This window comes from Malaya genurostris, chromosome 2 (assembly GCF_030247185.1).
Source record: "Malaya genurostris strain Urasoe2022 chromosome 2, Malgen_1.1, whole genome shotgun sequence".
NCBI classification, from domain to species: Eukaryota; Metazoa; Arthropoda; class Insecta; order Diptera; family Culicidae; genus Malaya; species Malaya genurostris.
This window is the reverse complement of record NC_080571.1, coordinates 319,465,648-319,484,937: the sequence shown is the minus strand read 5'-3', so window position 1 is coordinate 319,484,937 and position 19,290 is coordinate 319,465,648. Positions and strand designations below refer to the sequence as shown.

At 44.0% G+C, this 19,290-nt stretch overlaps 2 protein-coding genes across 3 annotated transcripts in view; both read left to right on the top strand.

The window, feature by feature from the left end:
* The window catches only part of LOC131431260 (lachesin), a 534,183-nt gene that overhangs the window by 457,995 nt on the left and 56,898 nt on the right, over nucleotides 1–19,290 (top strand). The gene's annotated exons all lie outside the window — the stretch shown is intronic.
* LOC131431259 (uncharacterized) lies at nucleotides 7,860–13,127 on the top strand. The gene is made up of 2 exons (XM_058596865.1): nucleotides 7,860–12,985; nucleotides 13,051–13,127. Exon 1 carries the CDS (start codon nucleotides 7,915–7,917, stop codon nucleotides 12,682–12,684), a length of 4,770 nt encoding a protein of 1,589 aa, XP_058452848.1. The 5' UTR covers nucleotides 7,860–7,914; the 3' UTR covers nucleotides 12,685–12,985; nucleotides 13,051–13,127.

The window sequence follows — 19,290 nt, the reverse complement described above, 5'->3', positions numbered from 1 at the left end:
AGCCCATGTGTTACAATAGAGAAAACAATTTGATCATGAAATTTCGCGACTGTTTTAGCCTCAGGTATCTTCAAACAACTTTTCGAGATACTCAAATTTTATCGACAAGTGAAAATTATATTTCGGAATCACTTCATCAGATGGAATTAGTGTGCTTGTCATGGTATAGGGGAGACCGGGGCTGGTTAACCGAGTTTTGCTTTCGGATTTTTTGTACTCATTCTGGTTAAATTTTTTGATAAACGGTTTGCGCTGTCTTGAAGATACATCTTTTGAGTACATTACTATATAAAAATCAGGAAAATAGTTATTCACTATCAAATGCGGAGAAAAAACGCGTCCAACCAACCCCAGGGCCTTTGCCTTAAAATAGGTTCATCTTCAGCAAATGCTTCTTCATTCGAGTTGAATTTCTTATAGGTGAGCATTTTTTGAGATCAGTTAATAGTTAGTAGTCATTGGGCACCAGATCCGGACTATACGGTGGATGAGGAAATAATTCAAAGTGCATTGTCTAGGTGATTGTTTTTCCTATTGATTGCTTTTCCTTTCTCAAGATAATCCAATTTTATTGCATGGCTGGTGCTGGTGATCCTACTGACACTTAAAATCTTTCCAGGTCGTGGTTCCAACATACGACAACTGGCTTGTAAGACCAGCTCTCTATGCATTGAACCGCCAACCCGCTCGAGAAAGGTATCGTTATACCAATAGCCGATATTGATAAAGGGAGACATGAATAAAACCACAGAAATAAATTGTTCCGCAATGGTAGAGTCAATCTGTGGAAAAGCTCGGTGCCAGTTAAGCTACCATTCAAAGTGAAGAATCATTTAAAATTTGCACCATACAATAAGTCAATTGCGGCCAACAGTACATTTATCTTCTTCGGGATGTTCAAAGTTTTACCTGCACTCTTTAAACACACCAGAGCCATAACTTCGTAACAAAACATGACTGTACTTCAGTACTGGAAACAAAAGGGAAATCACCACTAATTCTGATTGCCATTGATTCTCAAAGCCCGGGTCCTGTTTTCCACCTTAGTACTTCTTTCGGCCATCGTATTCGATGGTGTTCATCAATCAGGAGAAAGCAAAAAAAAACTTTCTCCATTCGTTCCACACTCTGATCGTCCTCCCCTCTGGACTGAAGCTGAATTTCGAATGCCGTCAATGACCTTGTGGTGTGAAGAGGGGAGGGAAGGACTTTAATTTTCACCGGATACTTACGAAAGTCGGTGGTCGGTCATTACAGAGTTGGTCGTGGTTGGAAGCTAACAATTGAGCTGAAAAATGAGTTTGAATTTAAAGGGATAGTGGTCGAACCAAAGGTACGGGCGCACAGGAGAGAAAAAAACAACAGCTATAATGAAGCAGAATTTCAATCTCATTTCAGAAAGGTAAAAACTCTCGTTCAACGACGGCCGGCAGCTCCAACCAAATAAGAAGACGGGAGTAAGCTTCTTTACGACTGCACTTCATCATCGGTTTGCCTGCCTGGCTGCCTGTCTGCTAACTCGGAGTGGTGAGAAGTTATGGGAAGTAATTAAAATTTATGAATTAGTACGGTGAAAATAAACTTTCGGTGCAATTTCGGAAAATTATCTTCCCTTTTCACGCCATTCGCTGTTTTCGAGACGCAAGTTTTTTTTAGTTTTGTATGCCGAATGATTTCTGTTCCGTCCATTCAACGTTCTGAGAACAGTTTCTTCGGAAAGAGTTTTGTTTGACTTGAATCATTCGCTACTTTCTTGAAATCATTCTCTTTCGAACGATACCAGGCAAGTTTTCGGGCGCTAAATAAGAACAGCTATGGTTACAAACGCTAAAACGAGGTGAATAAAAGCACGTGTTCGTTTTCATCAAAGACCGAAGTTCATTGTTGTGAAATATTATCGGTAATTAATACTCGCGACAAATCGGTTACAGTTTAACAATTTAATCAATTATTTTTTAGATCAAAAGCTTAACGGCATTCGTTTTGTAGAACCACATCAGATTTTCCATTCAACTATATATCAATCACCATTGTGAAAAGCAACCCCTGATTTAAAGTCTCAATTATGATTCCATTCTAAGATGACATCCAACTGATCACTAAGTCTTTGAATTTCCTCTGTTGACTTATGCTGTTTGGGAACAATTTATCCGATATTCCACTAGCAATTCATTTTTGTTTTTTTGTTGTTACCAGTCACCAGTCCAATTAAGCAAACGATGATTGATACGCAAATATCATCACTCCCTGCGTAATTCCAGCGAACACTCGAAACCGAATATCGGAGTAATTCATCACTTTAATCCAACCCCTTCGTCACACCGCTCGGCACGATTCGCAGTCGAGTGGAGTTAATAAAAATAAAACATCATGCCCAGGCTGCCAGGCAGATGCAATTGGCAATCGGGAAAAATAAAATATTTTCAATTCTGTGAACATTTATTACTCGGCAGCTGTAACGCGTCCGCTTTTGAAACAGGGAGTGCATTATTTCCATTTTGGACTTCATTTCTTTCGACACCCGTTGCTGACTGTAGAAAGGAGGGGTGGTTGGCAAGACGAAGCTGTTGATATAGTTATTTATTTTTAATTATTTTTCACCCACGCAAATCTCTGGCGGCGTTAGAATCGCGTATGTCGGAACAACAATCGGGAAGGGGGCAGAAACGGATGATGGAAATCGACGGTTCGAACATGAAACATTCCGGTCGCCTGGTAGCAAAAAAAAATAATAAAACGCAGAGGAATAATTTATTAGCGAAAAAAATATTTCGCATTACACAATAGGATCCGGTGGAGCTGACAATGACACTTGCAATCGAAAATCTGTTTGGCTGAAATTGCAATGCATAAAAATTCAACCGGAAAAACTAGAATATGGTTGCAGAAGTGGGCTGAAATGGGAAGGAAAATTTAATGATATTCAGTTTGATACTCGAAACCCAAACAAAAAAAAACATCTGTTTGTCATTTGAAATGATTTGCTAATGAAAAACTTTATTTTGCAATTTATAGTCCTTCGTTTCATGAATGACGAAATCAAAGTGCAAGCAATAGCTCGGCTACAGTAACTTGGAGATTTGGGGTATTTTGAGTTTTACATGTACTTTCAGACCCAATAGTTTCTAGGAGTCATAAAGAGCGGTCTCAAATATAAGTAAATTTATCGGAGATATAAATCTTTGAAAAGTGCACTCACACTGACATTTTCTGTTGACAGTTAAAATTGTGGTGGTGGAATTTGGAGTTTGGGGATCACTGATACGAATGGTTCCATTATTTAAATACTAAAAAGAACGCTGAATATTTCGAGCTCACATAGTAAATTTTGGTTCACTTGATACAACAAGTGAATAATATGGAGAATGTTTCTTCATATTTTCAAAAGTTTTTCTAAACAAGCAAGAATTAAAAAAAAATCTTCACTTATTCAAATGCTTCGGAAATGTATACGCATCTTAGTTAAGTTGAATTACCGTGATCATATTATTTAGTAAAAAATTTCATGGTATCCTACAACCTTACTACACCCAAACCTCCATTTACGTAATAATCGGGACTTCGTAAATCGAATTATGACGTAAAAAAAGTTTACGTTATTTGAATTTTTCAACGTAAAAAAAGTTTTCCCTATGTGTGTATATTATTGGATACCTTCGCGGAACGACCGAAATTAGCTCTGCGCCTAATTCGTATCAACTGTTAGTTGATTTTAACAACAAAATTTCCAAAATAACTATAAAATTAGTTAAAATTTAGAATTTACTGAGCTGAAAAAAACTCTTATTTTTAGAGAAAGTGTTTAGTTGGCGAATATTCTGGACACAAACCAGCAATATTTCAATCCAACACGAAATTCTCATTGATAACTTTTTTTTTTTTTTTTTTTATATCGTTTATTTATACCCGGCTTTAACCTAATTTTGGTCGTTCGCCGGGTTTGTATCCAAAAGGGTGGAGGGGGGGGATGAAATCATGGGGAGAGGGGGAGAGAAGGTATTTGTAAATTACAATGTGTTGTTTTACAATTAATATTTATCAAAGGTTATAGAGTGTTGATGGCCGCGGAGGAACATCCTCGTGGATGACCGCAGGCTAAGTCCGTCCGGATCTAGTTCGCTGTTTTATTCCGAACATCGTTTGGATTGGTATGGCTTGTTTCAACGGGTTGTTCCAACTGTCGGCCGCGGACAACATCCCCGGGGGCCCGCCCCCGGCGGATGGCCGCTTTCTGGTTTTGGCGTTGTGCGTGTAAAAGGAAAGAAAACAAAATAAGATGGTTAGTTAGAAAAATGGGAGGGTTGATAAATGGTTGTATTAGGGGGTGTATGAGAGGAGGGGGTTTCCTTCGGCTGATGTTAGTACGCTGTTCTTTGTCAAAATCTTGTTAGTTCTGCGTCATAGATGGTGGAGCCGTACTTTAAAGACCGGGCGAATGTTAGAAGTCAAGCGGAAAATAGGAGAAACGGAGGCGCTGTCCGTTGGCGGCCGAATTTAGAACGGGAGTCATTAGTGTTTTGGTGGTGAAGGAGAGATTGTTTGGGATGTGATAATGACGGGTTTGGTTAGGTGGTTGCAGTAGGGTTGTGGTTTATTGCAGTGGGTGTGTGGGACGAGAAGTAATGCGTGTTAGGGGGAGATCTGTCGGCTGGGAGTTCAGGCTGCTATCTTGTTGAGCTGGTTTGTGAGCATCGTGAGAGAGTTATGGAAGGGGTTTGTATGGAGGGTTATATGGAGTCAAAAATTTTTCCATCTTTGAGGAGGAGGATTAAAGTTTGAAAGGATGTTTCTGATGGAGGTGCCTATGTTGTAATGTTCTCGGAGGTTATGAAGCTCCAGACAGTTGGCTAAAATGTGCTCCACTGTAAGCGGGATATTACAGGAGGAGCACATTGGTGGTGGCTGCCTCGTTAAGTAATGAATGTGGGTGAGGCGGGTATGACCCGTCCGTAGCCGAGACAGTACTCGCTGTTCCCGGCGGTCAGGGCGGTCTGTCCATTTCATCAGATCGCCCTTTATCTTGGGCAGTAGGCCGCCGGATGCTCTCCAATGTTTAACAAAATTGTTGGTGAGTTTGGCCCTGAGATCCGTCAATATGTCGGCTGCAGGGACCTCTGATGCAATCCGGCGACTTTTCCTGCCCATAGCCGCTAGTGTGTCTGCGTTTTCGTTGCCCGGGATCCCGCTGTGTCCAGGGATCCAGCAAACTGTGACATTGCTGCCACAGTATGTCTCAATCGCCTGGACAAAGGGGTGTCCGGATCCTCCCGTCTCCAGAGCGGTAATTACCGCTAGGGAGTCCGAGAAGATCACGGCATCGGACCCCGGGGTTATGATCTTTATACACGCTAGAATGGCGGCAGCTTCCGCCGAGAACACCGAGCAAATGGGGTTTAGGCTGCGGTGAATGGAGGTGTTAGGTCCCCAAACACCGAGCCCGGTGCCAGAGTTTGTCCGTGAGCCGTCAGTATAGAACAAGGCTGAACCTTTGAACTTGTCGGAGGTGATTTTGTTGAAGCATCGTATTGCAACTGCTGGTATCGGCTTGGCTCCTAGGGAGGGTGCCAGTGAAATGTCGATTCTGGGGAGATCCTGTTGATACCAGGGTTTCTTCCAGACTCTGTGTAGGCGGGCCAGTTTAGGGAGTCTTTGTCCGGTGAATTCTTGGTACAAAGATTTCGCTATTTCCAGTAATGTGCAGTTGTTTCCCGATGTTCTCTCTAGGTAACTCAAAGACCTGCGTACGATTGTCCAGGCCAAGTGCCATCTGAAAGGTAGTTGGCCTGACTCTACGCACGCCGCCATTGCTGGGGTACTAGGGAGGAGGTTTGAGGCTAGTCTAACGGCCCTGTTGTAGGTAGGACCGAGAAGTTTAGCAAGGCTAGTTCTACCTATGGCCGTTGCCTCTATGCCGTAAAATATCCGGCTCCATATTAGAGCCTTGGCAGTGTTGATCCCTTGGTGACGATTCCATTTAGGGTGACCGGAGCAGATGGACCGGATGAGGTTCAATCTGGACTCGCAATCTTTCTTTACTTGAGCAAAGTGGTTCGAGAAGTTTAATTTACGATCGAAGATAACGCCGATAATTTTGGGGGACTTCTTGAACGGTACTGTAAATTGTCCGATCGTGACGGGGTGGTCTGTGTCCAGATGTTTTTCCAAACAGAAATGGGAGAGAGTACATTTATTAGGGGCGATATTGAAGCCTACGCTTTCTGCCCATTTGCAGATAGCGTTCGCCGTCTGTTGGATTTTGTTCCGGATTCTTTTTCTGGATTTGCCGGTGACAAGGATGATAATGTCATCGGCATACATATAAATCCGCACCCCTTTGGGAAGGTGTTTGAAAATGGAATTAATTCCTACAAGAAATAGGGTAACGGCTAGTACCGAACCCTGTGGGACGCCATTCTGTTCGGCGAATGTTGCGCAAAACCCCTCGAGCGCAGCGCACCTCGACGTACAGCAACCTTGTCTCGAGATTGATCGACAGAACAACGGAAACCAAACTGTCAAACCAGGAATGAAATGTAAAACCATTTCTTCAGCGAACGTTCGTTGTGTTAGATCACGTTGGAAATCGCGTTATTACTATCGAAAGTTAAATTGTTTAAATTAAGATTCGCGCATGTTACATTGAACTTTATAAATTTTTGTAGAGAGGTAATCACATATTACATTTACATTCATATTTCTTATGACTAACATCGGCAAAAATTCTGTCAGGTGAAATTGGAGGTTAGGTTCAGTAGATCGCACAAATCCACGCTTCAAGTGAGCTCATCAGGTATTATCGACGACTAAATACTTTCAATGTCCTTCTTAAACCTAATTATAGTTGCTCTAATTCAGATAATTGTGTAAGCATTACATTTTAAACATCGGGTAAATTGAATACTGAAACCCACTAAACGTAAGTAGCTCGAAGAAATGAATCTTATATTGGTAGTTACAAATATAATTTGCCTTGCAGGAGAAATTTAATATACCAGTTTCGAAATAAAAGGTTATTAAAAGCTCGGAAATCGTTTCAATCGTTGCTAGACGCAACATTTTAAATTTCTCGTTTACCCGTAAGAATTTGGAAAATACTTCATTATGCCTCAGGACCGACCTATACCCATCCCGGAGAATAGCTGTTCGCTTTGCCAAGCTGAAGATAACAGTCGGATGGTTTGCTGCGATTCTTGCCAGAAGTGGTATCATTTCGATTGTGTCGGAGTGTCAGAGGAAGTTGAAAATCACGATTGGAGCTGTACGGATTGTGTGAATGCAGGCATCCCAAGATCAACGTTGATGGATTCCTTTCCACCTGTTCCGTTACCTTCGGTTACGACGCCATCAATAATTCCTTCCCCCGAGATACTCAAAGGAGTTACATCGACGTATTCTACCGCGGGAGGAAAAACCTCTCACCTGTCAATTGATCTACAGCTAAAACTACTCGAAGAAGAAAGAGCCATCGAGAAAAGGTTCCTGCAGCGTAAATATCAACTGATGATGGATGCATCTGGAATGGGTTACAATCGTCCTTCTACCTCTCAAACAGGGACGAACGTTAGCTACCCACGACCAGCGAGCCACTCATCTCCATTATTGTCTGTTCCACGTACCGCCCCAGAGCATCACCTCCTAGAAGGCACGGGTGTAGCCAACGAGACAACAATACTCAACTCGAGTCAAATTGCTGCTCGTCACGCGATGGCTAAGGAGCTACCTAGCTACAGTGGTGATCCAGAAGAGTGGCCGTTATTTTACGCCACGTATGAGAATACGACGAAATTGTGTGGTTTTACGCCAGAAGAAAATATGGTGCGATTGCAACGTTGTCTAAAAGGAAAAGCGATGGAGGCTGTTAAGTGTCAACTACTTCACCCAGCCAATATAGAATATGTTTTATCAACGTTAAAGATGCTGTTCGGGCGTCCGGAGATAATTGTGCATACACTGATCGATAAAATCAACAAACTCCCTGCACCTAAGGCGGACAAACTCAACACGCTAGTAGATTTCGCATTGGCAGTCCGGAATATGGTTGCGACAGTAAAGGCTTGCAATTTGGAGGAACACCTATTCAATATTACACTCCTTCAAGGATTGGTGGACCGGTTGCCTCCAATGGTAAAGTTGAATTGGGCAACTTACCGCTTACAAATTAATCGGGTATCGTTGGTAGAATTTAGTGACTGGCTGTATGCAGTGGCGGAAGCGGCTAGTGCGGTAACAATGCCATCTCTGTATTACGTTCATGATACCAAACAGCGTCGCGGTTGTCATAAAGATGATGGATTTCTGAATGTTCATTCCGAACTTGTGCAAAAACCCACGTTACCGGATTTATACCACAGCAGCTGTGTGATCTGCCAAGGAATGTGCAATTGTGTCGACGAGTGTCAAACATTTCTTCAGCTTGCTCATCCTGATCGCTGGAATGCCATACGAGACAATAAGTTATGCCGAACATGCCTCAAGCCTCATAATGGACATTGTAGATCTAACAAAGTTTGTGGAAAGAACGGATGTACATTTAGGCATCATCGCCTATTGCACAATGACAGAAATGAAAATGAGAATGAGAACAGTCAATCAGTACGACCAGCTGGAAAAGTGGCAGGTGAAGTCCAGTATAACTGTACCCACAGAGAAATCGAAAATTCTGTGCTGTTCCAGTATATACCAGTAATTCTTCATCATAAAGGAAGCTCATTACGCACCTATGCATTCATTGATTGTGGCTCACAGATAACATTGCTCGAAGAAGATCTTGCAGCGGATTTGAACATCCGTGGCGAAAAGCATCCCCTGTGTATTCGATGGACCGCAGACCATTGTCGCTTTGAGGATACTGCCGAACGAGTTTCTCTAGATATATCCGGGTCAGGTAATAAAAACAAATTCACACTTTCTGACGTCTTCACGGTAAAGGATTTAAAGTTACCAGCGCAATCTCTCTCCGTAAATGAAATGTGTAAAAAGTATCGTTATTTAAGAGGATTGCCAGTTGAGTCTTACAGCAACATACGTCCCCGTCTTCTAATCGGAATGAATAACATCCGGCTGGGATGCGCTTTGAATAGTCGCGAAGGTAACGAGAATGAACCGGTTGCATCGAGAACTCGCCTGGGGTGGACCATATATGGGTCCTGTGTGCGTAGCGTTTCTAGAGATTCCAATACATCTTACAGTTTCCATATTTGCTATCACCCATACTCCACCGACGAAGATTTGCACTCTATCGTTAAAGATTATTTTGCTCTCGATAGTATAGGCATTTTAGCTCCTTCAAAGAAGTTGTTGTCCGCGGCGGATGAACGTGCGCTGGAAATTCTAGAAAGAAACACAAAATTTGTTAATGGTCGATACATATCCTGTCTGTTATGGAAATTCGATGACGTTCGTTTGCCCAACAACAAAGCGATGGCGCTCAGACGTCACCAGTGTCTGGTAAGACGTATGATGCGTGAACCCAACTTAGGCGAAACACTGAAAAAAAAGATTGCCGATTATGCCCAAAAAGGATTTATTCGAAAGTTGTCAGCCGAAGAGATATGTATGCCTGGCAATCGTGTCTGGTATCTTCCAATTTTCCCAGTCTTTAATCCAAACAAACCTAACAAGGTCAGAATCGTCTGGGACGCAGCAGCCCCGATCCGAGATATTTCGCTTAACTCAGTTCTGCTTAAGGGACCAGATCAGGTAAACCCTTTACCGTTTGTGCTGTATAAGTTTCGAGAACGCGGTGTGGCCATTTGTGGTGATATAGAAGAGATGTTTCACCAGGTCGAGGTAAATGAAGATGATCAGCAAAGCCAGCGTTTCCTTTTCTCCAATGAAATGACCGATGAACCCGATGAATACGTTATGAGAGTCCTGACCTTTGGTGCGACTTGCTCACCCTGCACGGCGCAGTATGTTATAAATAAAAACGCCGAGCGTTTCGATGCGCGACTACCAGCGGCAGTTTACGCCATTCGAAATAATCACTATGTTGACGACATGCTCGTGAGCGTCGACACCGTTTCAGATGCAATACAACTTGCAAAAGATGTCCATTTCATTCATCAACAGGGAGGATTTAAAATGAGAGGCTGGATATCCAATTCACCGACAGTTGTAAAAACTTTGAATTGTGGCGACGTCATAGAAAAGAATTTAGATATAAGTTCGGAAATATCATTGGAAAAAGTACTTGGGTTGTGGTGGAATACGGATTCCGACGACTTTCGTTTCAAACTTTCTAAAGAACGACACGTTGAACTTCTCTTCGGTACCAAACATCCCACCAAGCGAGAAATTCTCAGCATTCTCATGTCCATTTATGATCCTCTTGGTTTAATAACCAATTTCCTTATGCCACTAAAGTTACTATTGCAAGAAATTTGGAGATCTGGGATTTCGTGGGATGACCTCATAGAAGATCAACATTTACAAAAATGGATTATATGGAAAAGTTATCTACCGCAAGCGAGTTCAGTGCGAATTCCTAGGTGTTATTTCTCTAACTTTTCTGAGAAGGATGCAACTATCGAGCTGCACACTTTCGTAGACGCGAGTGAGCTAGGCTACTGTGCTGTGTCGTATTTGCGACGCCATCAAGGTGATCACATAGAATGTGCTTTAGTGGGTTCAAAATCAAGAGTTGCTCCGTTAAAGTTCGTGTCTATACCACGTTTGGAACTCCAAGCCGCTGTCATTGGCGCTCGCTTTGCCAAAAGCATTCAGGAAGGCCACTCGATTAATATAATTCGTCGCTTCTTTTGGACTGATGCCGTTGATGTACTGTGCTGGTTACGATCTGACCATCGTATGTACTCACCCTACGTCGCCTTTCGCGTGAGCGAAATTCTTGAGCTAACGGATATTTCCGAATGGAGGTACGTCCCAACTAAAGAAAATGTGGCGGATGAAGGCACAAAATGTCGTCGCAGACCGAGATTCGATAACGATAGCCGCTGGAGAAATGGACCCCAGTTTTTGCAGGGACTCATGATGGATTGGCCTAAAGAGCCCTTGCGCCAGAGTAGAACAACATTGGAGTTGCGTTCACATGTGTTGCACCATACCATGGAACCATCTAACAACCCTTTACTACTTGAAAAGTATTCTAATTGGAACCATCTTCTCCGCATTACTGCTTTAGTTCACCGGTTCCTAGCCAACATTCGAAGTAAGGTTAACGGAAAAAATAAATCGGTCGGTCCGTTAACACAAGAAGAGTTAGCACGAGCGGAGACGTTTCACTACAAGCGTGCCCAAAACGAGAGTTATTCAAACGAACTTAGGATTTTGAAAAATTTGGAAGTATCTTCTGGTAAACCGGTTCTTCCAAAAAGTAGCCCTTTGCACAGAGTCAGTGTAATAATTGACAAAGATGGAATTATGCGTATCTATGGGCGTATCGATGCCTGTGATTACGCGGATACCTTCACAAGACTTCCGGTTGTGCTACCGCGAACACACCCGCTTACCAGGTTAGTTCTTCAAGACATTCACGAGAAATATCATCATCAGTGTAACGAAACTTTCGTAAACGAGGCAAATAAAAAATACTATATTCCAAGAGTCCGCACCGAGTGCAAGAAGATACGTTTTAACTGTCAACGATGTAAGATACGACGTGCACAACCAATACCTCCAGCCATGGGAGACCTTCCTGTTGCACGACTGGCAGCCTTCGTGCGTCCCTTTTCCTATATTGGAGTAGATTATTTTGGTCCTCTCCATGTAGTTATCGGACGAAGAGTCGAAAAACGATGGGGCGTTCTTGTCACCTGCCTTACTGTCCGAGCGATCCACATCGAGCTGGCTCACACTCTAAACACGGATTCTTGTATCATGGCTCTGCGGAACTGCTTTGCTCGTCGCGGTGTTCCCATACAAATAATAAGTGATCGTGGAACTAACTTCATCGGATCAGAAAAGGAACTGAAAAAGGCATTGGCAGTCGTGGACCAGGAAAAGATTATGAAAGAATTCGTTTCACCAGTAACATCTTGGGTATTCAACCCTCCCGCATCACCTCATATGGGTGGTTCTTGGGAGAGGTTGATACAATCTGTTAAGAAGATACTTACCGAGGTGCAACCTGTACGTTTGATGAAAGACGAAGTGTTAAGAAATAATCTTATCGAGGTGGAAAATATCGTGAATAGCAGACCGCTTACTTACGTACCAATTGACGACGAATCATCCCCGGCCTTAACACCGAACCACTTCCTCGTTGGCTCGTCAAATGGACTCAAACCTCTTGTCCCGTTCGACGATAGTGTTTCGGTCGTAAAGCAATCGTATAAGACGTCTCAAACTTTAGCCAACTTTTTCTGGAGGCGCTGGATTAATGAATACCTTCCCACCATTACCCGTCGAACGAAATGGTTTTTTCCGACAAAGCCAATTTTAGTCGGAGACATAGTAATCATCGCTGATCCAAAACTGCCGAGGAACTGCTGGCCTAAAGGAAGGATAGTGTCTACTGTAATCTCCAAAGACGGGCAGGTACGACAAGCTACAGTACAAACTGCCACTGGACTTTATCAGAGACCTGCAGTGAACATTGCTGTACTGGACGTCGGTGCAAATTCAAGTTATCCGGAACAGAAACCGTCTACTGGGGGGGAGTGTTGCGCAAAACCCCTCGAGCGCAGCGCACCTCGACGTACAGCAACCTTGTCTCGAGATTGATCGACAGAACAACGGAAACCAAACTGTCAAACCAGGAATGAAATGTAAAACCATTTCTTCAGCGAACGTTCGTTGTGTTAGATCACGTTGGAAATCGCGTTATTACTATCGAAAGTTAAATTGTTTAAATTAAGATTCGCGCATGTTACATTGAACTTTATAAATTTTTGTAGAGAGGTAATCACATATTACATTTACATTCATATTTCTTATGACTAACATCGGCAAAAATTCTGTCAGGTGAAATTGGAGGTTAGGTTCAGTAGATCGCACAAATCCACGCTTCAAGTGAGCTCATCAGGTATTATCGACGACTAAATACTTTCAATGTCCTTCTTAAACCTAATTATAGTTGCTCTAATTCAGATAATTGTGTAAGCATTACATTTTAAACATCGGGTAAATTGAATACTGAAACCCACTAAACGTAAGTAGCTCGAAGAAATGAATCTTATATTGGTAGTTACAAATATAATTTGCCTTGCAGGAGAAATTTAATATACCAGTTTCGAAATAAAAGGTTATTAAAAGCTCGGAAATCGTTTCAATCGTTGCTAGACGCAACAGCGAATGTCTGAGATAGGGAATCACCTATACGGACTTGGAAGTTCCTGTTAGCCAGGAAGTCCTGTATGTAGGCACCCATTCGCCCTTTTATGCCCCAGTTAACCAGTTGTCGTAGGACCCCTTGCCGGTTAACTGTGTTATAGGCCTTGGCCAAATCGATCGATAAGGCGTCCGCGTGTAACCCTTCGTTGATCGCTTCGTGTATGGTGTTGCTCAGCGATGCGAGATGGGTTCCAGTTCCCTTTCCTTGGCGGAACCCAAATTGCCTGTGATCTAGTAAACCGCGCTCTTCGAGAAGTGTGACGAGGCGCCGGTTAACTAGCCTCTCGAGCGTTTTGCCAACGCATGAGAGGAGGCTTATGGGTCTGAAGTTTTTAGCGGAGTGTAAATCCGCGCAACCCTTGGGTATAGGAACTATGTGGGCAGTTTTCCAGTTTGCTGGAATTATGCCGGACAACCAAATTTCATTGAAAAGGTTTAGAAGGGCTCTGCGACCGGTTGGCGGAAGATGCCGGAGCATATCGTAGCTGATATTGTCCGGACCGGTAGATTTACCTTTTGCGGAGTTCAAGGCGAAGTTTAGTTCATCCGCAGAAAAAAGATTATTCCAATTTTCGTTGGATTCGGGTTGAATCGACACAGGTGGGCACGGGGCGTTTCGAAGTGAATTTAGGAATGCCTCTGGTAGTGCTGTGTCATCGGATAAAGATTTGAAATATTGGCCGAGATGGTCTGCTATGATGACCGGGTTGGATGTGAAGTTATCGTTTATTTTCAGGGTGAAGCCCTTGTATCTGCGTTTTCCTCTGAGGGCGTTTATTCTTCTCCACAGTTCGGCTGTGGAGGAGTCTGCGGAGATACCACCGAGGAAACTATTCCAGCTGTCTCCTTTCGCCTTGGAAATAGCTACTCTCGATGGGTTTCTGTGGCGACGAAATTCTTGCGCCTTCGCTTCTCTAGAGGGGTGATCTATGGGAGTTTTCTTAAGTGTTCGGAGAGCCTTCCTACGGGCTTTGATAGCATCTGCCACTTCTGGGTACCACCAGTGGACCGCTCGCTTGGGGGGTTTTCCGCTGGATCTTGGAATACTATCGTTGGCTGCTCCGATGATTATGTCCTCCAGTTCCTCCAGGGAAAAGTTAAGCTCATTTCGGAACTTACCTTCTATGGAGGTCTCATAGCCCTTCCAGTCTGCACGCTGGTGGATCCATCTGCGAAATCGGGAGGTGTGAGGCTGTCGCTTGTCTAACGAGATCAATATGGGTACGTGGTCGCTGCTGCCAGTGTCGGACCAGGTGGACCAACCGCAGGAGCCGACCATGTCTCGTGATGCTATAGACAGATCGATGGACGACTGGTATTCCCCCCTGAAAAAGGTTGGGCTGCCGTCGTTCAGCACGACTGCTCCACACTCCTCGACCGCATGAAGAATTTCACTTCCGCGGCGGCTGTTTTTCCTTGAGCCCCAAGCACAGTGGTGAGCGTTGAAGTCACCCAGAACAAGGAAAGGAGGTCGAAGCTGTTGAAGAAGTTTTTTCAACTTCTTACCTACCTCTCTGACTTCTGCTGGGATGTAAACGCATACCACAGTGCACGGGGTTGGTAATTGCAACCTGGTTGCGATGGCAATAAGGTCGGTTGTGATAGGGCAGGGGAGGGAAGGTATATCTGCCCTGACCGCCATGCCGATCGATTGGTGCAAGTTTTTACCAGTATCGGCACTCTAGGAGTAGCGGTGATTTAGCCACGAAGTTGGGTTGGTGCTTTGGCGAAGGTGCGTTTCCTGGAGAGCTATGACCACTGGATTATGAGTGGCTATGAGATGCTGGAGGTCACCTAGTGCGGGACTGAGGCCGTTGACGTTCCATTGGATGGCCAACGTGGTCCCGCTCGACAAGTTATCTGACTCTGAAGAGGACAAACTCTTTCTGGCGAGGGAAGCAGAAGAAGAGGATAGGAAAGGACTATAAGAAGAAGACGTGAAGGAGGTATTGTTGGTGTCCAGTGGTGATCGGGGCGGACCGTCCGAAAGACGGGACGCTTGAGTCGCATGCCTTCTACAGCAAGCCGTGATGTGCCAAGAGCATCCGGGAATGGGACTCGAACACACTCCGCGGTCCCGTGTGCGGTACTCGGCGATGTTGTTGTGTGGTTCCGTCACCCCGCCCTGGACCCGATAGCCCACCGAAACTGGTGTGGGGGCAGGCGCAGGGAGGCGGTCATTCTGGGTGGTATTTTCTTCTTCATGTGTAAACTTGCTGACGGGTTTTCGGTAACAAGACGGGCGACCCGCACCCGCTTCTTCCCGGCCGTCATGGGAAGGCTCGGGGGAAGACCACTGGGCACCCGGTAGGGTTGTGGAGGGGTTATGTGTCTGGTTTGGGGTGGTTTCGGTTATTGGATGTGGATCGTTGGTAGGGGGGACTGTATTTCTGCTTGGTGTATTGGAAAAGGTGGTAGTGAGAGCGGAGGACGCCGGGGAGCGGCCGGAAAGGACCCAGGCCGATTCGACGTTCTCCTTTTTCTTTGGGAGATTGATAATGCCTTCTGTGATGATGTAGAGGGGGTTAGTCCCCGTACGGAATATAAATGGTGGCTGTAAAGGTTTAATAAATTAAATTGGATTTATTCAAAAATCATGCTTTCAGTGGAATTGGCGGGTGATACTTCGCGACTCGAGATATAGGTGGTGTGATCAGAGCTGGGTGAGGATGGGATGTCAGGCAGTTCTACCATGATCTGGTCCGGGTGGGGTGGGTTTTTGGTTTTAGGTGGTGAGATGTTGGTGTTCTTTTTCTTTTTTTTCTTTTTATCCCTCTCTTCGGTCGACCCCGAGTCGACTCTCTCGAGGGATCTGCCTTTTTTTGTTGATGTTGCGGTGGTGTTGTCGATGTTGGTATTATTTTTGGTGTTGGTAATGATGTTTTTAATATGAACGTTAGAGGTGTTAGGAGAGGGGTTTTGGTTGTTGGGGGAAGTTGGTTTGAGTTTAGTGACCGACAGGGAAGCCTCCTTCTGGGTAGTGGTCTTTGATTGTTGATTTTTGGTTAGCTGCTCGATTTGTAAACGCATTTTTTCCATCTGTTTTCCAGCCTCTTCGAGCGCCGCACGAAGTTGGACGATCTCAGAGTCCTGAGCTTGGGTCTGTTTCTGGGAACGGAGAAGGAGTATTTCCGATTTTAGTAGTGCAATTGTACGGTCCTTCTCGTCGCCCCCAGAGGTCAGACGGTCTTGGACCTTGTTGGCGAAGGTGGACTCTGGTTTACTATCACGTATCAACGCTCGGGCTTCCGGGAAGGAAAGTCCCCTGTCGGTCTTGAGCTTGATTATTTCCACTTCTTCCAAATATTTAGTGCATTTGTTAAAGCGGGCCGAATGGTTTCCGCTGCAGTTAACACATTTAGGAGGGTTCGGGCATGGGGTCTCTTCGGTGACTTCGTGTCCTTGACCGCATTGCAAACAAATATCCTGGTTGGGGCAGGTACGGGTTCCGTGCCCGAACCTTCCGCACTTATAGCACAACATTGGAGAAGGGTAATACGCTCGGGTGGGGATTCGGACTAGACCGCTATAGATATAATCGGGACGGGAGGACCCATGGAAGGACAGGACCAGGAGTGGGGTTTTTGTTAGGACTCCGTTTTTCCTGGAGTTGATCCTTCGGACAGCACATACTCCTTGTGGCTGAAGGTCTCGCAGGAGGGTCTCCTCGTCGTTGTCAACTGTGTCCCGGTCCCAAATGACACCTTGGACAAAGTTGAGCGTCGGATGAGGGATAACTTCAATTTTCTGGCCGTTGATTAGTTCTTTCATTCCGAGCAGGGCCTCTACGGTTTTTTTTTGACGTAGTACGGAGTACGTATCGTGTGCCACGGGCCTCTTTATGGGCGGTTATCGTTCGGGTCGGGTCAAAACCGAGGACTTTCTGAACGGATTTTGATATCACAAATGGGTTTGTTGGTAGACGCGCCTCCGTTTCTCCTTCTTGGTTAACAGCACGGAGTAAGAGAGTTTGCCTATCAATCTCATCACCCGAGTTCAAGAAAGACGGGAGACGAGTGGTAGGTGCGAGGGGTGGAAATTGTAAACTATTGAGGTGGGGGGGGGTTTCCAGCCTTTGATGAAGAGCCTGTTGCCCCATCAGGGGGGGCGGGCCCTATCATGGGGAGAGGGGAAAGGTGAGTTGTTGGGGGTTCGTATATGGGGTGTATATTATATTTACTACAGTTAAATTAAGGTGAAGATAGGGTGCTTACCCTAGATGTCCGGTAGGGTCGGGATTTTCTTCTTATCCTTTCGGCGAAAACCGGATTATTCCGGCAGAAAGTTGATCGGTTTCGCGGGCGGTGGATGCGTACCGAAGGCTGGCCGCCGATTCAACGACCTGTATCCACGTGATCGGTTTGATGAACCAGTTCTACGACCTTTATCCACGCGGTCGGGACACTTCACACCTACAACGAACTATATCCACACGGTCGGGATAATGCACGATCACTACTGCACTTCACTTTCCTGTATGAGTACCGTTCGTACGGTATTTTTGTAATGGCTGACTTTACGATTTGTCACCGTCCATGCGGTTCCGTTAGCAATGGCCTCGCCGGATGGCAGAGCCCGTGCCCCGGAGTCAGCGCAGAATGGCTGCCCAGAGCACGTGGAGTTTCACTGTGCTTCTACACTAACAGAGGAAATAAAAACTTATAAGCACTGAATTTCGCGGGATATTATCGTGTCTGACTAGACGCCGGCTAGTCCGCACTGAGAAAGTTAAACGGTATCGGAAAAAAAAACTTGTGGTTGTCGCAGACGCTTACGAAAAATTTCACTAGCAGAGCTAACGAGTGAACGGACCGAAGCGCTCGAGTGTTCGGTACGAACTGATTGATAACTAATTTCGTTATTAAAATCAGAAACTTTGATTCTATTTATCTATCACCGTCATTACAGTGTCAAAGCAAAACAATCCATTAAAAAGCTAAAAGGGACAGTCTTGTTGAAACTGCTCGCAAATTGTTTAGATGTTTTTCGCATGTGTTACGATATATCTCTATATAATTTTCTAAACCGATATGTAAATTGACGTAAACTGTTAGTGGAAAGTGTATTTATTCAGAAATTGTGCGCAGTTAAAGCGATTGTGGGTAATAATGTTTTTACGCGAAACAGTGAAGTGAGTTTCGAATGTTGCACTCTAATTGTACACGTCAAATGATGTTTTTTTGTATCTTCTCATTCCGGGCTACGCCGTCCGGTGTACTACTTGTATTCGGTTTTTGTTTTCCGAGTGCTCAAAGTTTTCAGTGAGAGAGTCGATTTCGCGAAGTCGAATGAAGAAAACAGCGATTTAGAAGTAAAATTTTCAAAAAGAAGTTTATGTTTCGCTTATGTCTTTTTCTCCAATACAACATCGTATTTATACCTGCAAATATAGAAAAGATAACTGCGACTGAAATTTTTTTCGGTAGTAGTGTGCCATCTAGTGGCTAGTAGTCATTACGGTGTTAACGAGCGTCATATAGCTGCTAATTGCAGAAACCAATTCAACCATTTATGTTGGTTGAAAACAACGTTTTATTTCTCTAATTCAACAAAAAATTAGTTGAATGGATATGAAGCGTGCCTTAGCTAAGAAATGACAGCACGTTTAATTGGTGAATTCAACTAAAAAAATAGCCATTTCAACAAATATTTTATTATTATTAAGAAAATTAGAATTAAAAAATCTAAATTAGCAAAAGTAAGATTTTTTTAGTTGTCTCAAAAAATAACTAACTAAAATCAGAAAATCAACTAATTTTTTCGCCAAAATGCTAATTTCGGTCTTTCCGTGTTATGATAAAAAAAGAACCGGAATTTTCATTTTAAAATTTCCGCGCTTCTCGAATCGGTAAACTTTTATTCTCTCAACGTTGGCAACACTTTTATACACATTCTGTCAAATTTTGACGCATATCGTACGATTAGTTTTTGTTTGGCGTCTATACAAAGAAGTTGAAAAATTTTCGTGTGACGATTTTTATAATGGATGAAAATTTA